Source organism: Coturnix japonica, chromosome 6, assembly GCF_001577835.2.
Source record: "Coturnix japonica isolate 7356 chromosome 6, Coturnix japonica 2.1, whole genome shotgun sequence".
In the NCBI taxonomy this organism is placed as follows: Eukaryota; Metazoa; Chordata; class Aves; order Galliformes; family Phasianidae; genus Coturnix; species Coturnix japonica.
Window position 1 is genome coordinate 3,508,723 of NC_029521.1, and position 22,482 is coordinate 3,531,204.

The following is a 22,482-nucleotide window of genomic DNA, read 5'->3' on the forward strand; positions in this document are numbered from 1 at the left end:
TACTGCCATCTGTTACATGGCAACAATGTGTAGCGGAATATTAAAGATTCAACTTGTACTGCCATACCATCACTGACCTCTGACATGGTGGGCCAACATAACAGAACAGGAGGCATTACTTTCAAAGCAGCCCTCACCATACCTCCATTTCACCATCAAGGTTCCCGAATGTTCATACTGAAGTTATATTTTGAGCTCTGCTTCATCGATACTATTAGCCAGGTTATCTTTCAGGGAAAGTTTTAATGCCACTGGGATGATGAGTTCAGACTTACCTGAAGCACACTGTAATTACTTGCAGGTACACCCTGCAATTACTTCCCTGCAATTACTTACTTGACCAAAATAGATGATTCACAGTTACCCCAAGTAAACATGTACCATTGGAAGCTTTACTATTAACTAGTAAAAACAAATATACCCAGCTGATAAACTGTCCGGTTTTGTTCTGGAAAAACTTCATGTCAAAACTCACCATTAATTGAAGCTTTTCAAGCCCATCTCCACACCAGTCAAAATCCACAACGATGGACAGTATTTCATAACCACAAGGCATCCTAAATACGGTAGGACCAGCTGAGTGCATAAAGGGAACAGAAGAACCACCAAAAACATCTAGGACTTCATTTAGTGTGACTTTTAATATAAATCTGAATACAAAAATAAGCAGAACATCCTACAGCAATCGCAAACCTTCAGACTTTCTTTTACTCAATTCCCCGACAGTTTGGCGAGTGCTTGTTTCCTCTGCTCTGCAGTCATATGCTCACAAGCTTCTAAAATATTTACTATAATTAAAGTCTGTTGAACTGTTTTTGCTTTTACCCATATTCTTCCATTCACTCCCAGCACCAGCTCTACTGGGTACAGTTGGGACAACTCCTGAATTATTTCACATTTGGGAGCCAAGAGTCTGTAAAATAAGATTAGAAAGGGTTGGAGGAAAAAGTGAATGCTCACGTTCGCTAAGTATTACAACATTATCAGCCAGCAGCTAAACAGTAGCACTGGAGTTACAAAAGCAACTCCAAAAGTTAAGACGATTCAAATTGCATATCCAGCCATATCAGAATTGAAGTTCTCCTCCCAAAACACATGCACCTAAAGAGAGCACCTGTGCACTGTAGCTGTTTTCCTAATTAGGCAGAAGAGTTACCAAGAACAAGGCTGAAAAACAACTTAGCTGTTCACACTGATAAGACACATAAACCAAATTACTTACTAAACCCAGGTATGACATAGCTACTTGTTATCTCCAAGAACAGATGCTCACCTCTCCTCCCTCAACATCAAAGCAACAACTAGTCTGACCATCTCTTATCACTATCAGCTGGTATTTTATGATAGTCACACACTGTTTCTAGTTCAATGTACATGCATCCTTTCCCCAGTAAAACTGGCATAAATGCAGCACAACAGCCACATAGCAGTTACTGGCTAGTTCACACTACTTGAATTGGAGACAGCTGTGCATATCCTACCTAAAAACAAAATGTTACTCTTCCAGTTTCAGCTGCACACAATTGTCTCTCCTTCAGTGCCTGCTAAGATGCTGTTCTGGTTTTAGGAGAAAAACAATGATAATACACCTGTATTTCCAGCTGTTGCTGAACACTGCTGTACAGAGCCAAGCATACTTCATTTTTCCCCACTCTCTCTTACCATCCTACCAACTGGGGGATGGGGAACTAACAAGGATCTCGGAAGCACAGGGCAGGGCACCCAAGCAGCTGGGAAGGGATAGAAATAAGACAGCTGACTTTAAGTGGCCAAAGGGATATTCCATACCATATAACATTACGCAAAAGGAAAGTTTTGAATGGGACATGAGTCCTTTTTTCTCTCTCTCCTGCTGCTTGGGGCCTAGCTGGGCATCAGTCAGTGGGTAACTTCCTATATACATTCACATATATGTATTTCTCTTAAGTAGTATCTTGTTTTCTTTTCTCTTTGTAAACAGTTTTATCTCAACCCATGAATTCTACTTTGTGTCTGTTTTTTAATCGATTCTATTCCCAAGCCTATAGGGAAAAGCAGGACAGGGTCTGGAGGGAGAGGAGCTAATGACTGTGTGTTGTTTAGACACATGCTAAGTTTAACAACCCCAACACTTTAGTACAACTGGTTTTCTTAGTACTTACTTTCTTATCAGACCTAAGGAAACTTTAAAGAGGAAGCCGTCTTGTCCAATTACTCCCATTCCACTTGCTCTTCCACTGCTGTCTATACAGACCATCTCTGGTTCCATGTCTTTATTTGCTACAAGGAACTGACCATAAACAAGGTCTCCCACCTAAAGCAAGCAGTGCCAGAAAACAACAAAAAAAAAGAATCATTAGAGAAGATAACAATGCACATTTGTAAGAAACATTCAGTCCATAAAGAGACAACAAAACAGTTGTAAACTGGATGAACACTTGGACAAGAACCAGCAGCGTACACTTGCAGCTCAGAAGGCCAATGGGATCCCAGGCTGGATCCAAAGAAAGATAGCTAGAAGGGTGAATGAGGTAACTGACCCCTTTATTCTGCCATTGTGAGGCCCCACCTGGGGTACTCTGTCCAAGCCTGTGGCCCCTGACACAAGACCATTGGAATGGGTCAGAAGAGGGCCGGAGCGCCTCTTGTGTGAAGAAAAGTTGAGAGAGTTAGGCTTGTTGAGCCTGGAAAAGGCTCTGGATAGACCCCATCGAAGCCTTCCAGTGCTTATAGGGAGTGACTTTTTATATAGCCTAGTAGTGACAGGACAAGGGGGAATGGCTTTGAATTAACAGAGGGGAGATAAAGGTTACATGTTAGGAAACAATTCTTTACTCAGAAGGCGCACCAGAAGCCATACCAGTCTATTCCATTTAAAATCACAGCCCATTTTACACCATGCTGACAGTGTTTCTGGTGAACGCACATATCACAAAACAACTTGTAAATGCTACAAAGCAAACCCTCCTCTACCAGCACCAGCGTTCAGAGGATGCTTTAAAGCCTCAGGGTGGCCCCTTGGGACCCACGTTACTGCACGAGTAGCACCTGCCACTGTTAACCGATGGGAAAGGTGTAAGGTCAGAAGTGAAGAAGCACAAAAAGCTCCGGAGAAAACAGAAAAAACTCACGGCCTCATCGGGACACCCCGTACAGGCCATGACAAAAGCTCTGTGAAAAAAGTCACGTTCCTCGTTTATATGGTCCGAGTGGTAAAAACACCGTTTACAAAGGCAAGCTCCCGGCGGGCAGCGTTACCTGCACGTTGGGCCTGTTCCTCTTGGTCGCGCCCTCGAAGGCCAGGTATGACAGCGAGGCCTGCTCGCTACCACCGACGTCCAGCCGGAACACGTCCCCCACCTTGCCCGTCACGATGCCGATAACGTGGTCTCCCTTCACCGGCACGTACTACAAGCGGGTACAAGCGATCAGCGGGCTCGTCCCGCACATCACCGCCCCCCGCCGCCCGCTGCCGCCGTACCCGCTTCTGCTGCGAGTCCACCCAGTAGGCGCCGCCCGCCGCCGCTCCGCCGCCCGCCTGCCGGTGCCGCAGCAGCCCGCACTTGGTGACCAGCAGCCCGCCCGCACAGCGCCGCAGCCCCGGCCCGCACAGCAGCCTCCCCCGCGGGGCCGCGCTGGTGCCCAGCGGCAGCTTGTCGAGGTCGGGCTCTCCGTGCTCGGGCAGCAGCAGCACATCGCCGGGCAGCACCACTTGTCCCACACGGGTCTCCGCCGGCACGCCGCCCCCACCCGCCATCGCGTGCGGCCCTTCCGGCGGAAGCAGACGCAAAATGGCGGCGGCGATGGAAGGGCCGAGAGCGCAACGACAGCGACACCGCCCGGCCGCCTGACGCAGGATCCAGCCGGGAGCGCGGTTGCCCGGTAACGCGGTTGGACGCGCTGTGCGATCGGGCCGGTAGGAGCGAAGCGGTAGGGAACGGGGGACAGCACCGCTACCACCTTCTCATATTAATTGCCTGATGAAATGAGCTTTGATAAAACCACCAACATCACACTGGGGATGTGATGCAGTCAACACTTCCTCTAACTGCTGTCTGAATTCCGATATCGGTGACTAATATCTGTCGGTTTGTCAGTAGGTGAGAATGGAGTCTCAATACCTGAGGAGATGTCTGGGAAGCTGCTTGAAAAAGGGTCTGGCGGAGGTTGTGGAGCGTCGGCCCGCTGACCCAATAGAGTACCTGGCACACTGGATCTACAACTACAAGAAAACACTAGAAGAAGAAAAGAAGGTGGGTCTACCTCGGGCAAAGCATTTCATGTCAATCTAACTGATGCTGTATAATCTCTCTTTGTGTTTTGTTTCCTTTTTTTTTCATTGATTTCTTGTTACCTCTGAAATAGAGAACGTTGGAAAGGGCCAAACTGGAAAAAGAACGGCAGGCAGCCCTGGAAGAACTTGAAATGTTAAGAAAAATGAAGGAAGAAGAGCTACTGATACAACAGAAACTTGAAGAACAACGGCAGGTTAATAGTTGTTCATAATTATAGTAGCGTGTGATGCTGGGTCAACTTGTAGCTCTCACTACAATAGTAGTCATTATCAACATAGAATCATAAGAGAATCAGAATGTTGGAAAGTACCTACAATTGTATTCTGATCTTGAAAGGGAAAAGATAACAAAAAGTGCTTAAACATTGCGTTTTGAAAATATCATTATTTCGAAAGGAATTAGAAAGGACAGCTGAGCAGCTGGGGAGAAAAACTTACCTGCTACATGACAAGATGTTACCAAAAATGAAGAGACTAAGCTAAAGAGAAACTAACTAAAGATATGTTAGAAAATTAGATTAGGATAAGTAGACTGTCTTCTGCAGTTAACTATCTTAGCTATTTTTTCCTCCCATAGAATCTATATGGATTAGTCTGTCTATAATAGATGCTGTGCAAAGCTTCAAAGAGCCTAATCCAAAGTATAGGAGATATAAATATTAACTACTAAAGAGCACGAGGAACTGAGTATCAAAAGCATATACGCTATCTTCAGCTGTCTTCTCTTTACAATAGGAACAAGAACGTGAGAAGATGGAACAGCAGAATAAAGAAGAGAACATGCAGGAGCAGCAGAAAGATCCAGAGGTTTAAGCCAAAGCTTAGTCAAGATAAAGAAATATTGTTAATCATCTCTCTTATTCAGATCCAGTCCCTAAATACAGAACACAAGGCAGAAGCCTTGAACACAACAAAACAGAAAGCTAACATTAGGGAAGAACGTTTAATGCTTCTTTCCAGCTTAGGTTTTAGACTTGAATTCTCATCTGTTCTATTGGGTTTCTTTAGCTTTTATTCAGAACAGAGCATAAAGTTATTATAAAATGTAGCTTAAGTTCAGATTTTTTTTTAATTAATAAAATACTAGAACTTGAACGTGTCTAACATGAATGCTTAGATAGTTACATTTTACTGCCTGGCAACGTGAAGCCCATTTGCCACACCTGGAAAAGGAACCAACACTTGGAGGTGGGATGCCTCTTGATTTTTTGGTCTTCCATATAAATACATAGTCATATGATGCTGTTTTGGTAAAACAGATTGATCATTGACACTTAGACGTGAAACATTTCCTAACTTTACTTGGAGCAGAATAGAGATATTTTTAGAGCACTGTGTTGAGATATTGATAGCACATAGCTAGAAGAATGACTGTAAATGTAACAGAAGTATGCACGTTTATAAACTGAAGCAAAAAAGAACCCTGAAACCTTTGTAAAAACAGTCTTTACATGCACAAAGACCCCATTTGCACACTAACACATTTGTGTAGCAAGCATCTGAAGTATTGTCTTTACATTCATACTTAAACTACATTTTCAAAGCATGTTCAAAGTATCCACTGTAGACGATTGCTCATGACACGGAATACTTCTAATTGAAAATGAATTTCCACTACAGGAAGATGAGAAGACAATAGCTGAACTTACAGATAGAGCAGGAGCACCTAATTTGCCCACAGTTGAGGAAGTAGATGAGAGTGGAGTGTCTGAGGTAAGTGTTTGGAAAGAAAAAGGTTACATGGAATTAATGCTCAAACATTTTCTTGCTGACAAATGGAAGACTAAGACTGTTCTAGTTAACCCTATACCGGTTCTTTACTACAATCTGAAGGGATATTATTTGGGCCACAGTCTTCATGCTGTCCTTAGGCTGTACATTCTGAAAGGCTGCTTATGTGGTGCTGAGTGAATAAAGTGCCAAAGATTTAAAATGCCCCTTTATAGTCATGTGTGTTATGAATGGATGTATTAATATTCTCAGACAAGAAGCAGCCTTCCTTCGCCTTTTGAGCAGGTGTCAAACAGGACACAGACTCAATCACAAACACTGTCTTGCTTCTGAATGAAATGACTTACATTATTCTGATTGGTCTGAAGTACATTGTTCATGCAGCAGAACGCAGAGATATCTGAACAATTATTTAATGTAAAAGACCAGGTACCAAGCGCACAGTGCTCAGTGCAGCAAAGACCTGCTAAGAATCAGGTTATCCAAACCCTGTGCCAGCATGACAGTACTTATTCCAAAACTACAACTATCAATCTAAATTGTGATATGCAGCCATCTTCTACACCCCTATTTTTTTATTCACTTTGTGCTTGACAATCCTAGTACATGAGAGGGTATAAATCAACTGTCATTGACTGTAAAGCATGGCAGTACATTAAACAGATGATGCTGCTTTATGCACATCACTGGAGATAAATATCAGTGTGTTTAGCTTTTTTCAGCTATGATATTCTAGGTAGTGTGACTTGGAATTTGGCTGGACTGGTTTTAGTACTGAAGCTGAGCCCTTTTTCCTTTGTTAGCCTCAGTCATTTGCTCACTTGTTTTCTGATACTGGTAGTATAATCCCAGCTCAGAACTGAAATTTGTGGTATTAGCACACTTTTGCTTTAGTAACAACCTGTTTTATAAAAGCCCTGCAAATACATTTGTGAATGTATTTATGACTAGGGCAAAGTTTCCTCAATTATTTGGATTTTGCCAAGTGGTAAATGTGACAGGATCTCAAGGCCTTGCTTAGTCCTGTTTTTTATTATCATTTTCTGGCAACCGAGTATTAAAAGCCATATATGAGGCTCTGGGTGTATTTTACACATCCTTAATGAAATGAATTGCAAAACCAGAAGTGCAAATGAATCAAAGTGTGCCCCGGTGGCGCAGTGGTAGGAATGCCGCCTTGCAACATCAGGGCCCGGGGTTCGAATCCCCCCTGTGGCGCAAGTGGTAGAAGTGCCGCTCTGCAGCACAGAGGCTCGAATCCCGGGAGTTGGACTCGATGATCTCTAAGGTCCCTTCCAACCCACACGAGACTATTACTATTACTATTGAACCATAGAATGGCTTGAGTTGGAAGGAACCTTAAAACTAGTTTAAACAACCCTGCCACAGGTGTAGTACTGCAGATTACGCCTACAAGGGCAGAGTAGAGGGGGACAGTAATCTCCTCCACCCTCATTCCTCTTTCAAGCAGCTCATGACACATTTGGCCTTCTGATCAGCAAACAGACTGGTCCCAAGATGAACCTCTGGGGTCCTCCACTTGTACAGAGAACGGTCAACCACAATCTTCTGCCGGTGGCCAGCTGACCAAATCCTTATCCACTGAACAGTCCACTGATCCATTTCATATCTTTCCCATTTAGAGACAGGAATGTGATGTAGGACCATATCAAAGGCCTTGCAGCAGTCCAGGTGTATGACGTATCTATTACCTTTCCTTTATCCGCTTGTCATAGAAGGCCACCAGACGGGTGAGGCACAATCTGCCCCTGGTGAAGTCACGCTGACTGTCTCAAATTACCTTCACGTATGTCTTCCACATCACCCACAAAGATTTCATGCCTAACGTTGTTTAAAGTTGGATTACATAAACCCTTTCATGATGTCATCGCAGGTTTTGCAGTGCTACAATTTTCATATGAAATCACAAATTAAGATCAATAAAAAGAAACTATAATCACCTTTAGCATTGAAACTATTCTGTTCTCGGAGTCATATCACATCATCCAAACTTACTGGATCTTAGATCAAGTCTGCTGATAAAACTTTGTCATATTTAACTGAATGGAAGGATACATATTTCTATTTATGAACAGACTCATCTACCATACGTGATTTTTCCTTCTTTGTACAATGTAAATGCTAACAATTGATATATATATATTTTGTCTTTAGACTGCAACTGATTGATTTAACACCAGAGTTTGAACAAGAAATTTCCAGCTGATCTGAAAGCAGTAAAAATAAATTCTACACGTTACCAGCTGACCCTGAAGGGCAATGCATTAATCTGTGTACTTGATATAGAGAACTGATTACATATATACCTGTTATTTTGGTTTCTTTGCTTTCTGGGTGTTCCTATAAAGCCTGTTAATTTTGGCATGCTGTGCTTCCTTTCTGTTCTTTAACCACAGTAGCTGGCATGGCTGACCTGGAGGAAGGAAACTGGAAATGGGATAAAAGAAATAAATGTATTTTTCGTTGATTACCTGTTGATTCTTGAAGTGGAAAATATATATATATATATATATATATATATATATATATATATATATATATATATATATGACCATCTGCTTTCAAGCCCCTGCTACAGCATGCAGGGTTGCCAACCAGCAGAACAGGCTGCCCAGAGCCACATCCAGCCTGGCCTTGGATGCCTCCATGGATGGGGCATCCACAGCCTCCTTGGGCAACCTGTTCCAGCGTGTCACCACCCTCTGGGTGAAAAACTTCCTCCTAAGATCTCAGTTTAAGGGTCTAAGTTTGAAACCATTCCCCCTTGTCTTAACACCATCCACCCTCATAAACAGCTCCCCTTCCTGTTCATATGCTCCCTTCACATATTGGAAGGATGTAGTACAAAGCTGTACTAGAAGATGTCAGTCCATCAGAAACCATGAGGTACTTGTTATGACTCCAGTTGTTTGCTCTACAGTTTAAAACCTTCACTGATTACTGTGCGATTGCAGGTGAGCTACAAGCACCAGCACATTCATTCTGTTCAGTCAATTCTTAAAATAATCTCTCCTGCATTTGCATGTTAACAAACTGTGTCAATTATCTGTACTAAAGATCATTAAATTAATCTAATTAAAGTATATTATTAACGAATACACAACAGCTTCTTGTGCCAGTCTTGAATGGACTAATGGGATAAAGAGATGAAGGTTTTCATTTGAAGCTGTATTTATACTGCAGTCCTTTTATTTAGCTATGTTTACCAGACAAACTTCAGCCTTCACATATATAATTAGGCAACACGTTTAAGTTCTAAGACATGATTTTAAACACTCCAGTAAGTACTTCTCATCACCTATTCCAACAAGTTACCTATATTTCCATAAGGTTTGCATCCTCATTCCATTTTGCTAAGTGTCCACTAGAGTGCATCCTAAAAAAAAGTAACAGTGGTTGCATCAGATACAAACCCTTCCTCATTTTGTTTCAGCTCTTTTTAGCTGCCTTTTCTTGTCGACTTTGAGTTGCTTTTTCTCGTTCTCTTCCTAGATACAAACTTGAGTTTCCCAACAGAAGGTTTTACCAGAAAATTCCTTTAATGACTATCAAAACTCAGTGGCAGATTCTAGCTTACCCATTCTTTTGCTGTAGTATTCATCTGACGGTATATAAAGACATAAAGTATCCAGATATCATTTGAAGGAATTCCAGTCCTCCCTAATTTGACACGCACAGTTGTAGTGCTCAGTTTGCCTCTCGTAGCTTTACAAGAACTCTTCTCTTAGATATAGGAGCAGTTTGTGTCAGAGCTGTAGGTGCAAAACAGCTGTAGGTAATGGAAACATCACTGTTGTTCACAACTAAGATAATTTGGCATCTGAGTCTGGAAGTAAATGAAGACAGCTTAAAGCTGTTACCTTCTCCTGCTGATCTCTATCATTGGACAGGTTCAGAACAATGGAGAAGGCACTATTTCATCTTTATTACAGGTTATGTGACAGTTCAACCCTTGCATACTATCTAAAAAATACCCCAACAAAATGCAATTACCTAATGGGAGTTAATGGACAGTTTGCTTTTCCACTAAAAACACTTATGTGAAAAGGATAAGATGGAATTCAGAGGTAGAAGACAGGAAGCGTTGCTGAAAATATTAAATACTGGCAGAAAACTTCTGGATTTATAGTTTTCCTTCAGAACAGGAGCAGACTTGCTTAGGTTATTATAAGACCCCAAGCACAGACCCTCCAGAGAACGTGCTGATAGTGACATGCCCAATCACAGCTGTTCTCATTCCAGCAATACTGGAGCATAAGGATGAAAACAGATACGAAGCCCAAAATAGGACAAAATGAATCAGTTTAACTACCAGTCGGTTCACAAAGAGGCTCTGCAATGTGAAAAATACTTCTCTTGGGAGGAGAAACACACATTGCAGCAAGCACATTTTTATGCTATCATTTAAAAGAGTAGGTTTTATTAAGCATGAAGTCCCTTACAGTGGTGATTCTTATTCATAGCCGAAAGAAACATTTTTCTGTAAGCAAAAGCTGTACACAGTGACTTGCTAATGGCAGTGAGAGTTGGATGAATTAGTCCAGATTAACAGTAAAATTGATTTCCTTGGGACTTTGCTAAGACAGTTACATGTATTTAAAGCCAGCTATTATTTGCTTTACTTCTTGGAAGTTGTTCCTGTTCTTGGGTTAGATAAAAAGCAGTTTTGTCTATCAGCTACAGCTAGAAGAGAGACTAATCCTGCTTTTTGCTGATAAGGCCCAAAGTACATTATAAAATACCCTGTTAGATTTTGGTTTACTTACTAGATTTCATTGGTTTGTGGCATAGCCATTATAAATGTTCATGAAATCTTTGAGCTTTACACTTGTGCGTTTCCATTGAAATGAAGGTAAAAACTAGACTGTCATAAACATTTATATGGCTATTATGGGGCTAACAGTGGTGGAAAAAAAGGCAAGATTAGAGGGAAAAAGTCATTCAATTGAGCTGTCACTGCATAGGAAACTTTTAAAGCAGAGGACTCTGATTCACAGGATTAGGGGTTACTACCTTAAACAACAGTGTATACCATAGATCTGAATTGCTGGTGTTGATACCAAGTTTTCTTTCAAGTACTTCATTCCAGAAGAGGCTTTGTCATGAAAAATGATGTCCATTAAGGAGACTCTGAGTGCTTCCAATTTAGCTTCATATGTAGGGCACCCAAAGCCAATGGCTGTTTCAGGAACAATTTGAGACCACTAGTTTGTCAGATTACTCTGATTTGCTCAAAATGAATTAAATTTGACTGTTTGAATGAGAGTTAATTGAAGGCAAGGTTCAAAAAAACCCAAAGTGACTTAGTGAAGCCATTTTATTATTAATACCAAGAGTAGCTGTATTACTACAGGAAAGTTAAGCATCAGGGAAGTGCTGATGTTACAAGTAGAAAAGGCTCACCGCTGCTGTCTTGGTAGTTAATCGTAAACAAGCTGTTATTTATTAAAAGATTGTATGGATGTTTCCGTACTGACAGACAACCACATACTACACTAACAAGTCAAAACCCTTCCTCCCCATTGTTTTGCATCTGGTATATGTTAAAATCCCAGCTGTACTTCAAAACCTACATGAAGCCTGAGTCTGCCTTAGAATGAACACAGTTAGGAATATCATAACCAAACTCACCTCAATTATTGTAACCTCCCTGAAGGCTATTAAGAAGTTTTAAGAGTCCGTCCACAAACTCACCAAGGAGATTTTGCCACTTCTTGAGGAGTCACTCTTGGGTCTAATAAGAGGATATACTGTTAAGACATTTTTTCCATTTAATTTTGGCAAAGCAATAGTGAAAAATAGTGTATTTTAGTTGAATGCAAAGCCCGCTGGTGTTTGAGTTGAGCAAAACTGGTTTTGGACAAAGTAAATGATTTCAGTGAGTGGTTTGTACACAAATGCAACATCATCTTGCAGATTCTAGATGATGTTCACTTCTTTTCTGAAGGAGGAGGAATTGTGTCTAAACTCAATCAAGTTATCTTAATTAGTTTGCCTTTTTTTTTTTTTTTTTTTCCTCCTTTCTTGGTGCAGAGAGAAAGTGACCCACTTGATTCTCCCTGAAACTTCTGCAGCAATCAGTAAGAGGATTGATCTCTACCTGCATAAGCATAAGCTCTGAGAGCTCATCTCTTATTTACTCAACTTGTAATGCACTTAAAACAGCTGATTCAAACTACTTGTAGGGAAAGATCTTGCAGAAGGAAGAGGATTCATTATGCTGAAAAGGGTGGGGGAGAGAGGGAACATTGCAATAAATGATAGCTGAGGCAGCAGCAGGGCACTGCAGCTCCCCTTCGCTCAGTTTCAAGTCGCATTCCTGGGAGTGTGTTGGGCTTCTCCAATCATTCTGCTTGGTTTCTACCCCACCTCCTGACTCTACTTTCTTCTAGAAATGACTGGCTGCACGCAGACACACCTGTATTTGGTTCATTGTTATCTTGAGCAATTTTGGTTTTGCCACTGATGTGTTTAGAAGATAAGTTTAAAAAATGCTATTTACCTAACTGATAATTGTAACCCTGGAGACAGGATTTGCTGTTTGTTTCGTTGTAAACTTAGCTGCACTGAAAAGCTACCCTTAGGCACTGACAGCTGAAAATTTCTGGAGCTGGGATTGCTGTGAAGCTCTGAGGCAGCTGTTCTTCAACATTTTTCAGTGTTCGTATGTGTCTACATAAGCACAGCCTATAGGAAAAAACACATTATTTTTCTCTCTTGGGCTACAGTTAAGTTGTTGCAATACTTTAAAACTACACAGGCAGGTTTCTTAACAAAAATACTATGATAAGCAATTGCCCTTCTACTCTCTTGATAGAGCTTGTTTATATAGACACTGATTTCTTAATATGTTTAGAAATAAGTTTCTACCATTTTTCAGGCCTACGCCATTGTTAACTTAGGCACATATTCCCCTTACCTTTCTTATGCGCATCTTTTAAGGGTTTTTGTTTGTGAAATTCAATGTATTTACACAATATATGCATTTGTTTCAGAATTTGTCCAAGTGTTGCATAATAGAAAAAGAAAACCAACCAACCAGCAAAGGAGAGTACAAACATACCGGTATATTATTACATATTTGGTCTGACTGCGGACCCACAGCATAGCACTGTTTCCCATTATTTGCTACAGATTCTTTCTATGTCAACACAGCACCTACAACTGTTGTCCTGCTGTTCTCAGCATATAGAAGCTCTTGCACCTGGGGCCAACACACCAGTATTATTTCCCATACTTCCTATTGTAAAAAGAACATCTAACTCTTAAAACAACTAAAGATCAGTTGACTGGCCTATATTATGCTTTGCATAGGAAGACAAGAAACTTCTTGATATAACATTTTATTATTCCGGTTTTGTAGACTGCAAAAGTCCTTCCATTTTGAATAGGTTCAAATACTTGTGAATTTGAAATCTGGAAGTTAACTTCTTATTCTAGTTCCATTCTTTCTAGAGAATATTTATTTTCTGTGGAGATCAGCTCCATGCTTACTGAAGTTACTGGCAGGGCTCACACTAGAGTCCTAGTAAAACATTTATGCCATTTGTGGGAATCTATGCATGTGCCTTAAAAATAATTACACACCGCAATCTCTTTGCTGACCTCGCGTCTAAGGATTCACAGAAGCCCAGAAACACTACTTTGTGCTACTGCAGGTGGGGAGAGGTGATGAAATAGAACTGATCATCCAGCATCTGAATACTTCATGCTTTGACCATTGTTATTGGAATGCTAAGGCATACACAGCAATTTGAAATGGTGAATAGAGATGAACTGGAGACATGGTGCTTGTTTCATTAATAGCTTTTAGTTCCAGAGGTAAAAACAAAAGAACACCTTAGAGGAGTTGATTTATGGTAGGTGCTACTTCAGTATTTTGAAAAGAAAGTACCTTGTGCCTAGGAGACAGAATTAATGACTTTATTATTATTATAATTTAGGAAATTAAGCACCTCTAGAACAAATCCATCCATAGTAAGAATTAGAAAGGGTAGAAAGTGAAGGAATGAGAAAATATTAGAGTAGAATAAGAAGCAGATACACCAAAAAAGAGCACTTGTTTAACCTTGCAAATATCTACCCATGTAGGGTAGCGTTCAGGATGTAAGAGAGTAGCTGCTTCTTTAGCCCTTCTCTGATTCTGCCTAGTAGAACTACAGGCTTCAGCTTCCCTTAAAAGGACCAAAACAAGTTAACTTCCTTGAGAAGATCTAACGTCAGTCACATTGAGCAATAACATTTTGCAAAGAGCCTAAGCTGAGGACTCAATCAAAAAAGAAACAACGAACGAACACTCCTAACCCTAGAATTTGTAGTCAGACTAAATCATGAATAATGATACTAGGTCACATTGGGGTTCATTTTTGTTTGTTTTATTACTTATAGTATGGTTTGATACAAAAGGAACAACACTGTAATGTAAAAAATCCCTAAACAAAGTAAAGACCTAGGCTGCTGCAGATGATGATATACTCAAACAAAACAGCCACAGACACCAAAACAAAAGAAAGAGTTTGCTTACCCTTACAAGGCCTTAAGTAGGCAAGGATCTCCAGGAAGAAACCTTTGCCTCCCCCCTTCTAACCATTAAATGAGGTCTGTGAGGGGTGGATCCTGGCTCCAGCCCTTGCAGTCACTCAGCTGCATTGCGTGCACCTGAGCTCCCCTGGGTTGGCCCTGCCTTCCACCAGGTGCTCCATCACTGCTTCAGGCTGTGACTCAGCATTTCCACTACAGCAGGAAAGGTGTGACGTTCTTAATCCTGACATTCCCCTTCATTAAAAACATTCCTATTGTTAAGGGTCACCTCACAATTCCCACTTTAGTTTTTAGGTAGACTTAGTGCCATTTGGCAGAAGGTTAAATATTTGCTCATACAGAAAGACAAAACTGTTATGCATCTCGAAGGAGTGTCTGGGCAGACACAGAGGACATACAGAGTAAGAAACCAGTCCATACATGCTCTTTAACAACCAATCGTTTTGAAAGGATCAGTAAAAGATTATCTTTTTTTTTTTTTTTTTAAATTGTTTTTATACTTCCCAACTTCGATAATTTTATGTTTGTCTTTTTAAACATTCCTTTCCAGAAGGCTGTTATTTGCATTTCATTCTCATGATATGCATTCAGTTGCAAAAACAATGGCATGGAGAATATGACTCTGTTGAGTGCTCGGCATAACTGTAATTTAGTGCCTAATTATTCTAAACACCTGCAACTCACACATGTCATTTCAGCATGTGTTCATGATTAGGTGCTTTCAAGCAGCCTGTGATGTCAAAACACTTGTGTCAAAGTGAAAACAAAGGAAAAAAAATCTTCATGCTGTAGAAAAAAACCCGCGAATGTATGTAATTACATCAATGTGAATATAAAAAAAAAAAAAAGATGAATATAAAAAAAGAGACCTTTTACCTCTTTTCTTTCTGGTTGGCTATGGAAAGATTTTTAGCCTCATAATAGTATTAATTTTTGGAAGCAATAATGGGGGAAGGAGGCTGATCTCGCCTTGTGGATACTGTGAGCTTTTGCCCCAGAGTTTCATCTCCATGATGTATTTCAAAGCTAATGAAAAAATTCCAGCCAGCCTTTGTGGAACATGATTTAAAATGTCAATAACGCACTGTGAAAAAATCATTGCTTTAATTTTTATTTATAAAATCTGACTGTATTGAAAAAAAAAATATCATCCTGAGTCTTAGTTTCAGGGCAGAGGGTTTGTAAAACTCTGAGAAGCAAAATAAACGACATGGCAACTATGTCTAGAAACCTGACAATCTTTTTGGTGGTATTGAATGTTTCCATTCTATATTCTGTCTACAAACAGGAATATGTAGAAGTATTCATCTGCATCAGTTACTGTTTGCATTTTTGCTGGGTACCATTTATGCCCCTGTGCTGATTGATGCCACATGCCCTTCATCCATTATCTATCTGGTTAAGTAGGCATCTAGGCATGTTTTGGCTGTGTTTTATTTAAGACTTGTTTATTTGCAACTGCTAAATGACTAGGTGTGGTGAAATCTTTCAGACATAGATGAAAGATAATGATGTTTGTTGTTTGCTAATATATTTGCCCAGCTCAAGTATGTGAAAATAGTACTTGAATGGCAACCTAGCTGAACCAACTTTGGTGACAAGGTCAGGCTGAGTGGGTTTCTGAAATACATGACCAGTGAGGTTGTATACTCAGGAGTTTCCTACACATCTCAGGGCACTTGTAGCTCTTTTGAGCTCCATTGCAATGATGATGGCAGCATCCTTCTATATTATACTATATTGCATCTGTCATGCAAAGTCAGAGGTAGATACCGATGGTATGGCAGTAGAGGTTGAACCTTCCCACCAATACCCCATTGCATTTTGTTGCCGTGTGACAGATGGCAGCAGAAGGGCAATCTGACAAAGTCATCTGACATGGAAGTGCACATGAAGCAGAGATGTATCATTAAATTACTCCATGCAGAAAAAAAATGGCACACTGACATTCTTTGGCACCTGCTGGATGCTTCTGGAGACCAAACAGTGGATATGAGCATGGTAAGGCAGTGTGTGGTGCATTTCAGCAGTGGTGACAGGGGGTCACCTACGCCAGTGCAGATTTTTACACATGTGGCATGTAAATCTTGTTCATCCCTAGCAAAAATGCCTAGCTAATGGCGGTGACTATGTTAGAAAATAGTGTTTTGTAGCTGAGAATGTGCTCTCTCAAATAGTGTTATTGTGCCCTTTGTATCTGTTCTGATTTCCTTGGAAATAAATAGGAGACATTACTTCCAGAGTGGCTTATGTAATACACGTCAAGGCAGTGAAGAAACAACTTTAATGTGATCCTTAGGAAATAACTGAAGTTACCTTGATGACTAAATTTTGCTTTCATTAAAGCTAAATGCAATCTTGATTCTAATTTCATTGGGAGCATTATTTCCTCAGACCTGTCCCACAAGGCAGAATTTAATAGTCCTTTATTTTCTGTTTTCTTTGTGTTAAATTCAATAAATTAACCCATTAGTTGTTGAAATTATACCCTGGACAGGACTGAAAAAAAAAAAGTTCAATTACAAATGGTCTCCCTTTTACCCTACAGAAAGCATCTACGTATCCTACGTTTTTTCAGTTGTCACGGTCAGTTGTTTGGTTTGGGTGACTGTCATCCGACATGAAACAGAGCCCAACCCTTAATTTTTGTTGCACGGGGTGTGATCATACATTGGACAGACACAAAGCTACAGTTCCTCTCTGAGTAAATAGTTAGGACTCCCTGTTGTTAATTGCATGGCTAATCACCTGTCCAGACTAAATCCCACTACGGTCATAGATATGTATCTCAAAAACAATTTGGCTAGGGAAACAGCTGCAGCTTGGCATCTGTACAATCTTCTGCATTTACATGTCTAGTGACATTATTAGTGTATATATGTCAACCATTAGTATTTCCTCAGTACTTTAGGGAATAGACTGATGCACTCAGTTAGCCCTTACCCAAGAGTTTTTGCAGTGGAGGTTCATAGGTGTTTACAGAACAGGTGGTCTTCGGACTTTGAAACAAATATTGACTCTAGTACACGAAGTCATGTTGCAGAAACCTATCTGCAGGAACACAGTTGTGGAATCCATTCTGGCTTCCTGACAAGGAACATTAGGTTAAACTCAGACACTTTTAACTTATTCTGGCTAAATACTGCCAGAAAATACTTCTGTTTCTTTTGATATAGGACTCCTTCATCATTTACGCTTGATCACTCTGGAAGTAATATCTCCTATTCATTTCTGTGGAAAATACAACACATGCAAAGAGCACATTAACATTATTTGAGAGAGCAAACTCTCAACTACAAAACATTGTTTTTCAAAATAGTCACCACTATTAGCAATGCATTTTCAAAAGTGATGAGCAAGAGCCTGTATGCTGCACTCTTAAAATTATCTGTATGGCCATCTGGGATGTGACTTGTCTTTCACTTTGCTGTCACCGCTGCTGAAACGCAACACCTCACCGTGCTCACATTCACTGTTTGGTCTCTGTTCAGCAAGCACTGATGAATGTGAGCAGATGTAATTTTTTTTTTTTTTCTGCTTGGAGAAACACAATTGTGTACCTTTTCTTCATATGCACTTGCATGCCGGATGCCATTTTGTCAGGCTGCTTTTCTGCTGCTGTCTGTCATGCAGCAACAAATATTGGTGAGAAGTTTCAACCTCTACTGCCATACAACCAACATACGTTGGTGGGCCAACATAAAATAGGAGGCATTACTTTTGGAGCAGCCTTCATATATAGTAACACTGCACTGAGGAACCTGCTAAAGCATGCTCTGCTTTGGGAAGATGATTGTATTAGAAACTTCAACTGTTCTGTGAATCAGGGTTGTGTCAGAGTAGAGAATTTGAGGTCAAAGAGGTCTGAAGAAGGAATATATGGAGCAGGTAGAAAATTCTTTCCTTTGCTATTTGTTGTGGAAGAACCTGGAAAGCCTTATTAGAGCACAGAGAGGAATGCAGATGTGAGATGTTGTAGAGAATGACTGATAAATTAAAGCAGCTTTGGGCTACGATAGATAAAATGAACACTAACAAATTGCTATAACTGGCATTGATATTCACAAAGAAAGAAGAAAACTCAATGAGATAATAGCTGAATTGCTTATACTGATGTGCAGAGGTGACAAGAGATCCCGTGTTCTACTGTGTAAAAAGGAGGTGATAAACACCCAAATCAGAACACAGATTGCCTCCTATTCTTCTATAATAACCATCTGTGTTTTTTCTGTCCAATAATATTTGACTTTGTCCAGAATGTCCATGGGCCAGTGAAATTCTACACCTGCATGTCTGAGAGGCCTTGAACAACATTCATTTTCAGAAAGTAATAGACAGAGGTGGGAGTTTTGAAGCAGGTGTGAGTTCTGTGCTGAGATCCTGCTATACCAGCTCTACTGCTCTGCTTGTTGTTTTTCATGGAGAAGAAATAAACCCAAATAAACAAATCTTCCATATGCTAGCTCTGAAAACAAAACACCCACCTCCCTCAGTGCAAACATACTGAACAACTCAAGTATTTTCACCTACAAATAAAAGGCCCTCAGAGTCATCCCAGTGAGCTGCTTTTGCAATTTAGAGCATGTTTCTATGAGGAAAAGAAGATGGACTGCCATAACTTATTGAAAATGCACTATTTGTATTTTAAGAACTACTCCTTGTTAACAGCACTGATAAAATTAGCATTGGAGTTCTTTACTCATAGGGTTGGAAAACTCTTCTTTCTACATATCCCATGTAAGTTCCTTGCATAATTTTGTCAAGTGAGAGCAAAATGGCAAGATGAGAAACTGACACTGTTAGCTTGTTAGACAGGTAATTTTAGTACAGGAGTATCTGATGATAAAGTTAAGAGAACAAAAGTACTTGGAAGAACACTTTAAGTGGGCTCTATTTGCATGAGTGAAGTATTTCTGTGTATTTTTAAATCTAAGTGTGGTTGGATCCTTTAATGATCCTGGAATGTTATTTATGAAGTCTATGCCCTCAATAAATCAATTTGTTTTTCTACGCTTTCGAAAGCTGTGGTGAGAGAACTAAATTACAGACTTTAAGGAATGGTATTACCATGACTGATTCTAATAATGTGGAAGATCTTCTGAGTCCTTGATATGGTTTCCTCATAACTCAAAAGAAGTCACTTCAAAGTGACTGCTGCAATGAAGCAGTGTGAGCGAATGGAGTCTAAACATGTATTGCTTCCAGAGAAAATATGGTTCTTTTGTAGGTGTAGTGAGGATGCCTAGATCTGGAGGATCTTCCTTCTTCTTCTGTAGTCGTAGTTTTACATGTAAGCTATTTGACTCAAGCTCATTTGATTTCATTTCTATGGAATATAATACATCCATTTAGGCTCTGTTCTCAGAGGTTTATAATGAAAATAAGACATAGGAGTGTAAGGAGAAAGTAAGGAGTAAAAAGAGTAAGTAAAATGGAAAAGGAAAGAAGAAAGGGAACACATCTTAAACAAACAAAAGAATATAAGCAAGGCAAAGAGAAGGGGGGCTATGAGGGGTGGAGGAGAAAAGCTGATAAGGGCATGAAAGAGGAAGGCAAGCAAATGAAGTGAACTGATGAGCCTATGTCATTGATAGTTCTAGGGTCAAAGCAATTAATCAGTCATATCTACCTAGAGAATCAGCAGCATCAATTGTAGTCAGCTGTAATTTTCTAAGTTAAATCTTGTTCACTTCATTATCTCCCAGGCTTTCTCAAGGCTGCAGTAAAACCACGCATGCCTTCTCACAGGTGACAAATGTTACATGGATCTAGGAAGTAGTTAGAGGAGAAGTAGTTTCGCTGAACTGCTACAAATAAAAGTAACAAGAGTGTGGAATGATACCAGATAGAAAGCATCTTAAAATGAGTAGGAAGAGCTGCCTTGCTATTCCAGTGGTTCTTGATAACATGAATAAATATGTACAGCAATACAGAGGACAGTGCTATTTTTGCCTTTGTTTTCCTATCTCTATCCTCATTTCATAGAACAAAAGTTACACAGCTTGAGAAAATTCTGCCATTAGATCTTCTGAGTAAATGTCATGAAATATAGTTTAAAGATAATGCAATGATGAGCCATATAGGATTTATGAAGAGATCTGCAGAGAAACTCACTGTGTTAGAGCTTGGCACCACAAAACTGTTGTCTATTGCAGGACAATTAAAAGAAACGTTGGAAGCCACTGGCACTGGTAGCATTGATCGGTGAGTCTCTATCTGTAAAATGCAATGGGGAAAAATGCTTATATCCATCTTTTGTTTACTATAAACTTTTTTTTTTTTTTTCCATAGGCAGAAGATCTGTGCCAAAACTGTCTGATGTTAGAGCTCTATCTTAGCTTTTCACAAATATTTATCAAGTCAAATTGTCTGGGAAGTGAAGCCAAATTAAACATTACCTAACCCTACACTCTTTTAGAGTCCTGGAAGATGTCCTGGAAAAGAGCATGCTGAGATGCTTCATGGCCATATAGCAAATGTGTTGCCCTCAATAGTAAAATTGCAACTGGAAGCAGTTCCAACTGAAGGTTTTACACAAGCTACGTGAAATGCAGCTGTGCAGTGCTTCTAAAAAGCACTATTAGTGGAGAGACTATTAAATGAAGGCTGACCCCCCAAAGGTCTCATGGACCAACGTGTTTAACGAGACAGAAATGAGTTCAAAAGGAGAAACTGAAAAGGCAGAAGAAACAATGGACCCGCAAATGCACTACTCGTGTGTCCAATTAATTGCACTAATTAGCATTGTAAGAGCTTGTGATCCTTATTTTCATATGGGATAAGAGGATTGCAGGTTGAGAATAATCAGTCTTGTCTGCTTTTGCTGGAGGACTGACTACAGAATCAGAATGAAAACTCTCATGTTAATGTTTTTTTGGTCAGAGGCATTTCATCCATTCTGTACTTCCATAGGAAAAAACATTTCCATTTAAGAACACAAGCACGTTGCTGACATTGTTTTACTTTAGTAGTTAATACAATTTTTGAATGTTAGCCATTAACTACAGTTAACATAATTAGTTACTCTTTGATTTTCATTTCTTTCCTTTTTTTTAAATTATTTATTTATTTATTTATTTATTTTAAATAATTCCATCTTTCTATGCAATATCAATGCAGGATTTATTCAGGCTGGGATGGAATCTTAGTGTCAGCAGAATGATGACAGTTGACTGCAGTGCAAGATATGGCTCATGTTATCTGGTGTGTGAATTCTGCATTACTAAGAGCAACCGGTAGTTTTTTTGTCCTGTGACATGGATTCTGTGCAATAGAAAACCAAGGAAATGTGTTTTGAAACAGACTAATCCATGTCAGTGATAATTAGAGTTGGACTAGTGCTACAGCAGATCACTGGTGAACATTCACAGAAACTGGTTATTGTTTTCAGGAATGTAGGTAGGAAGTGAAAATTCTAAGCAGTTCTTACATAAATGTGTAGCAAGGTAGAAATTTAAGTCCAAGGGACCGTATCCGTATTCTAAAATAACACGAAGAGCTGGAAGTAAATTAACTTTTTAAACAGAAGAGAAGTGGGGATGTCGGTGCTGTCAACATTGCAGGGCTATGGAACGTGAACTGTGTTATTCAGTCTGAATACCAGGTGCTGTATTGTAACGTGATTGATTAAAAAAACAATTCAATATTATTATCATATATATTTTTTAATGTTTGTGATGGTGAAGTAGTGCTGGGAATGGTCTGGGTCTGCCTCAGTGGTATGTTAGCATTTTTTTTTTGTATTCAGACTTACAGAGGTATATCCACAAAATGCAGTCTGTCTTCATACCTGTCATGCCAGCAGCATATTCCAGACACTAGCCATTTGACTGAAGACCTTTTTGGTAGTGAAACTGAGTGCTGAGTTCTTAGCCGAGGCAGTCAGTCTATTTCTAAGGGTTACAGAATGTAATGTG

The 22,482-nt window shown here is 39.9% G+C and overlaps 2 protein-coding genes and 1 long non-coding RNA gene across 12 annotated transcripts; 1 reads left to right on the forward strand and 2 right to left on the reverse strand.

Moving 5' to 3' along the window:
• Positions 1 to 622: 622 nt before the first annotated feature.
• Positions 623 to 3,767, reverse strand: EXOSC3 (exosome component 3). The gene is made up of 4 exons (XM_015866083.2): positions 3,461 to 3,767; positions 3,238 to 3,387; positions 2,142 to 2,293; positions 623 to 913 (listed from the first exon to the last, which is right to left on the reverse strand). Exons 1-4 carry the CDS (start codon positions 3,734 to 3,736, stop codon positions 712 to 714), a joined length of 780 nt encoding a protein of 259 aa, XP_015721569.1. The 5' UTR covers positions 3,737 to 3,767; the 3' UTR covers positions 623 to 711.
• Positions 3,768 to 3,779: 12 nt separating this feature from the next.
• DYDC1 (DPY30 domain containing 1) lies at positions 3,780 to 20,973 on the forward strand. Of its 6 annotated transcripts, XM_015866092.2 has the most exons (7): positions 3,804 to 3,909; positions 4,080 to 4,232; positions 4,345 to 4,467; positions 5,009 to 5,080; positions 5,894 to 5,986; positions 20,722 to 20,770; positions 20,858 to 20,973. In XM_015866092.2, the coding sequence occupies exons 2-6, from the start codon at positions 4,086 to 4,088 to the stop codon at positions 20,728 to 20,730; spliced, it is 444 nt and encodes a 147-aa protein (XP_015721578.1). In that variant the 5' UTR covers positions 3,804 to 3,909; positions 4,080 to 4,085; the 3' UTR covers positions 20,731 to 20,770; positions 20,858 to 20,973. The 6 variants fall into 6 exon arrangements, with proteins under 6 accessions (XP_032301413.1, XP_015721578.1, XP_015721575.1 ...); XM_015866089.1 differs by lacking the exons at positions 20,722 to 20,770; positions 20,858 to 20,973 and adding an exon at positions 12,059 to 13,022; XM_015866090.2 differs by lacking the exons at positions 20,722 to 20,770; positions 20,858 to 20,973 and adding an exon at positions 8,180 to 8,492.
• On the reverse strand, positions 8,350 to 20,803 carry LOC107315591. 5 transcript variants are annotated; one of them, XR_004307794.1, is made up of 4 exons: positions 20,681 to 20,803; positions 11,657 to 11,759; positions 9,341 to 9,401; positions 8,350 to 8,438 (listed from the first exon to the last, which is right to left on the reverse strand). It is a non-coding gene; the product is annotated as an uncharacterized LOC107315591 (long non-coding RNA). The 5 variants fall into 5 exon arrangements; XR_004307793.1 differs by having other exon boundaries at positions 8,373 to 8,452; XR_004307792.1 differs by having other exon boundaries at positions 8,373 to 8,452; positions 9,341 to 9,777.
• Positions 20,974 to 22,482: the final 1,509 nt, after the last annotated feature.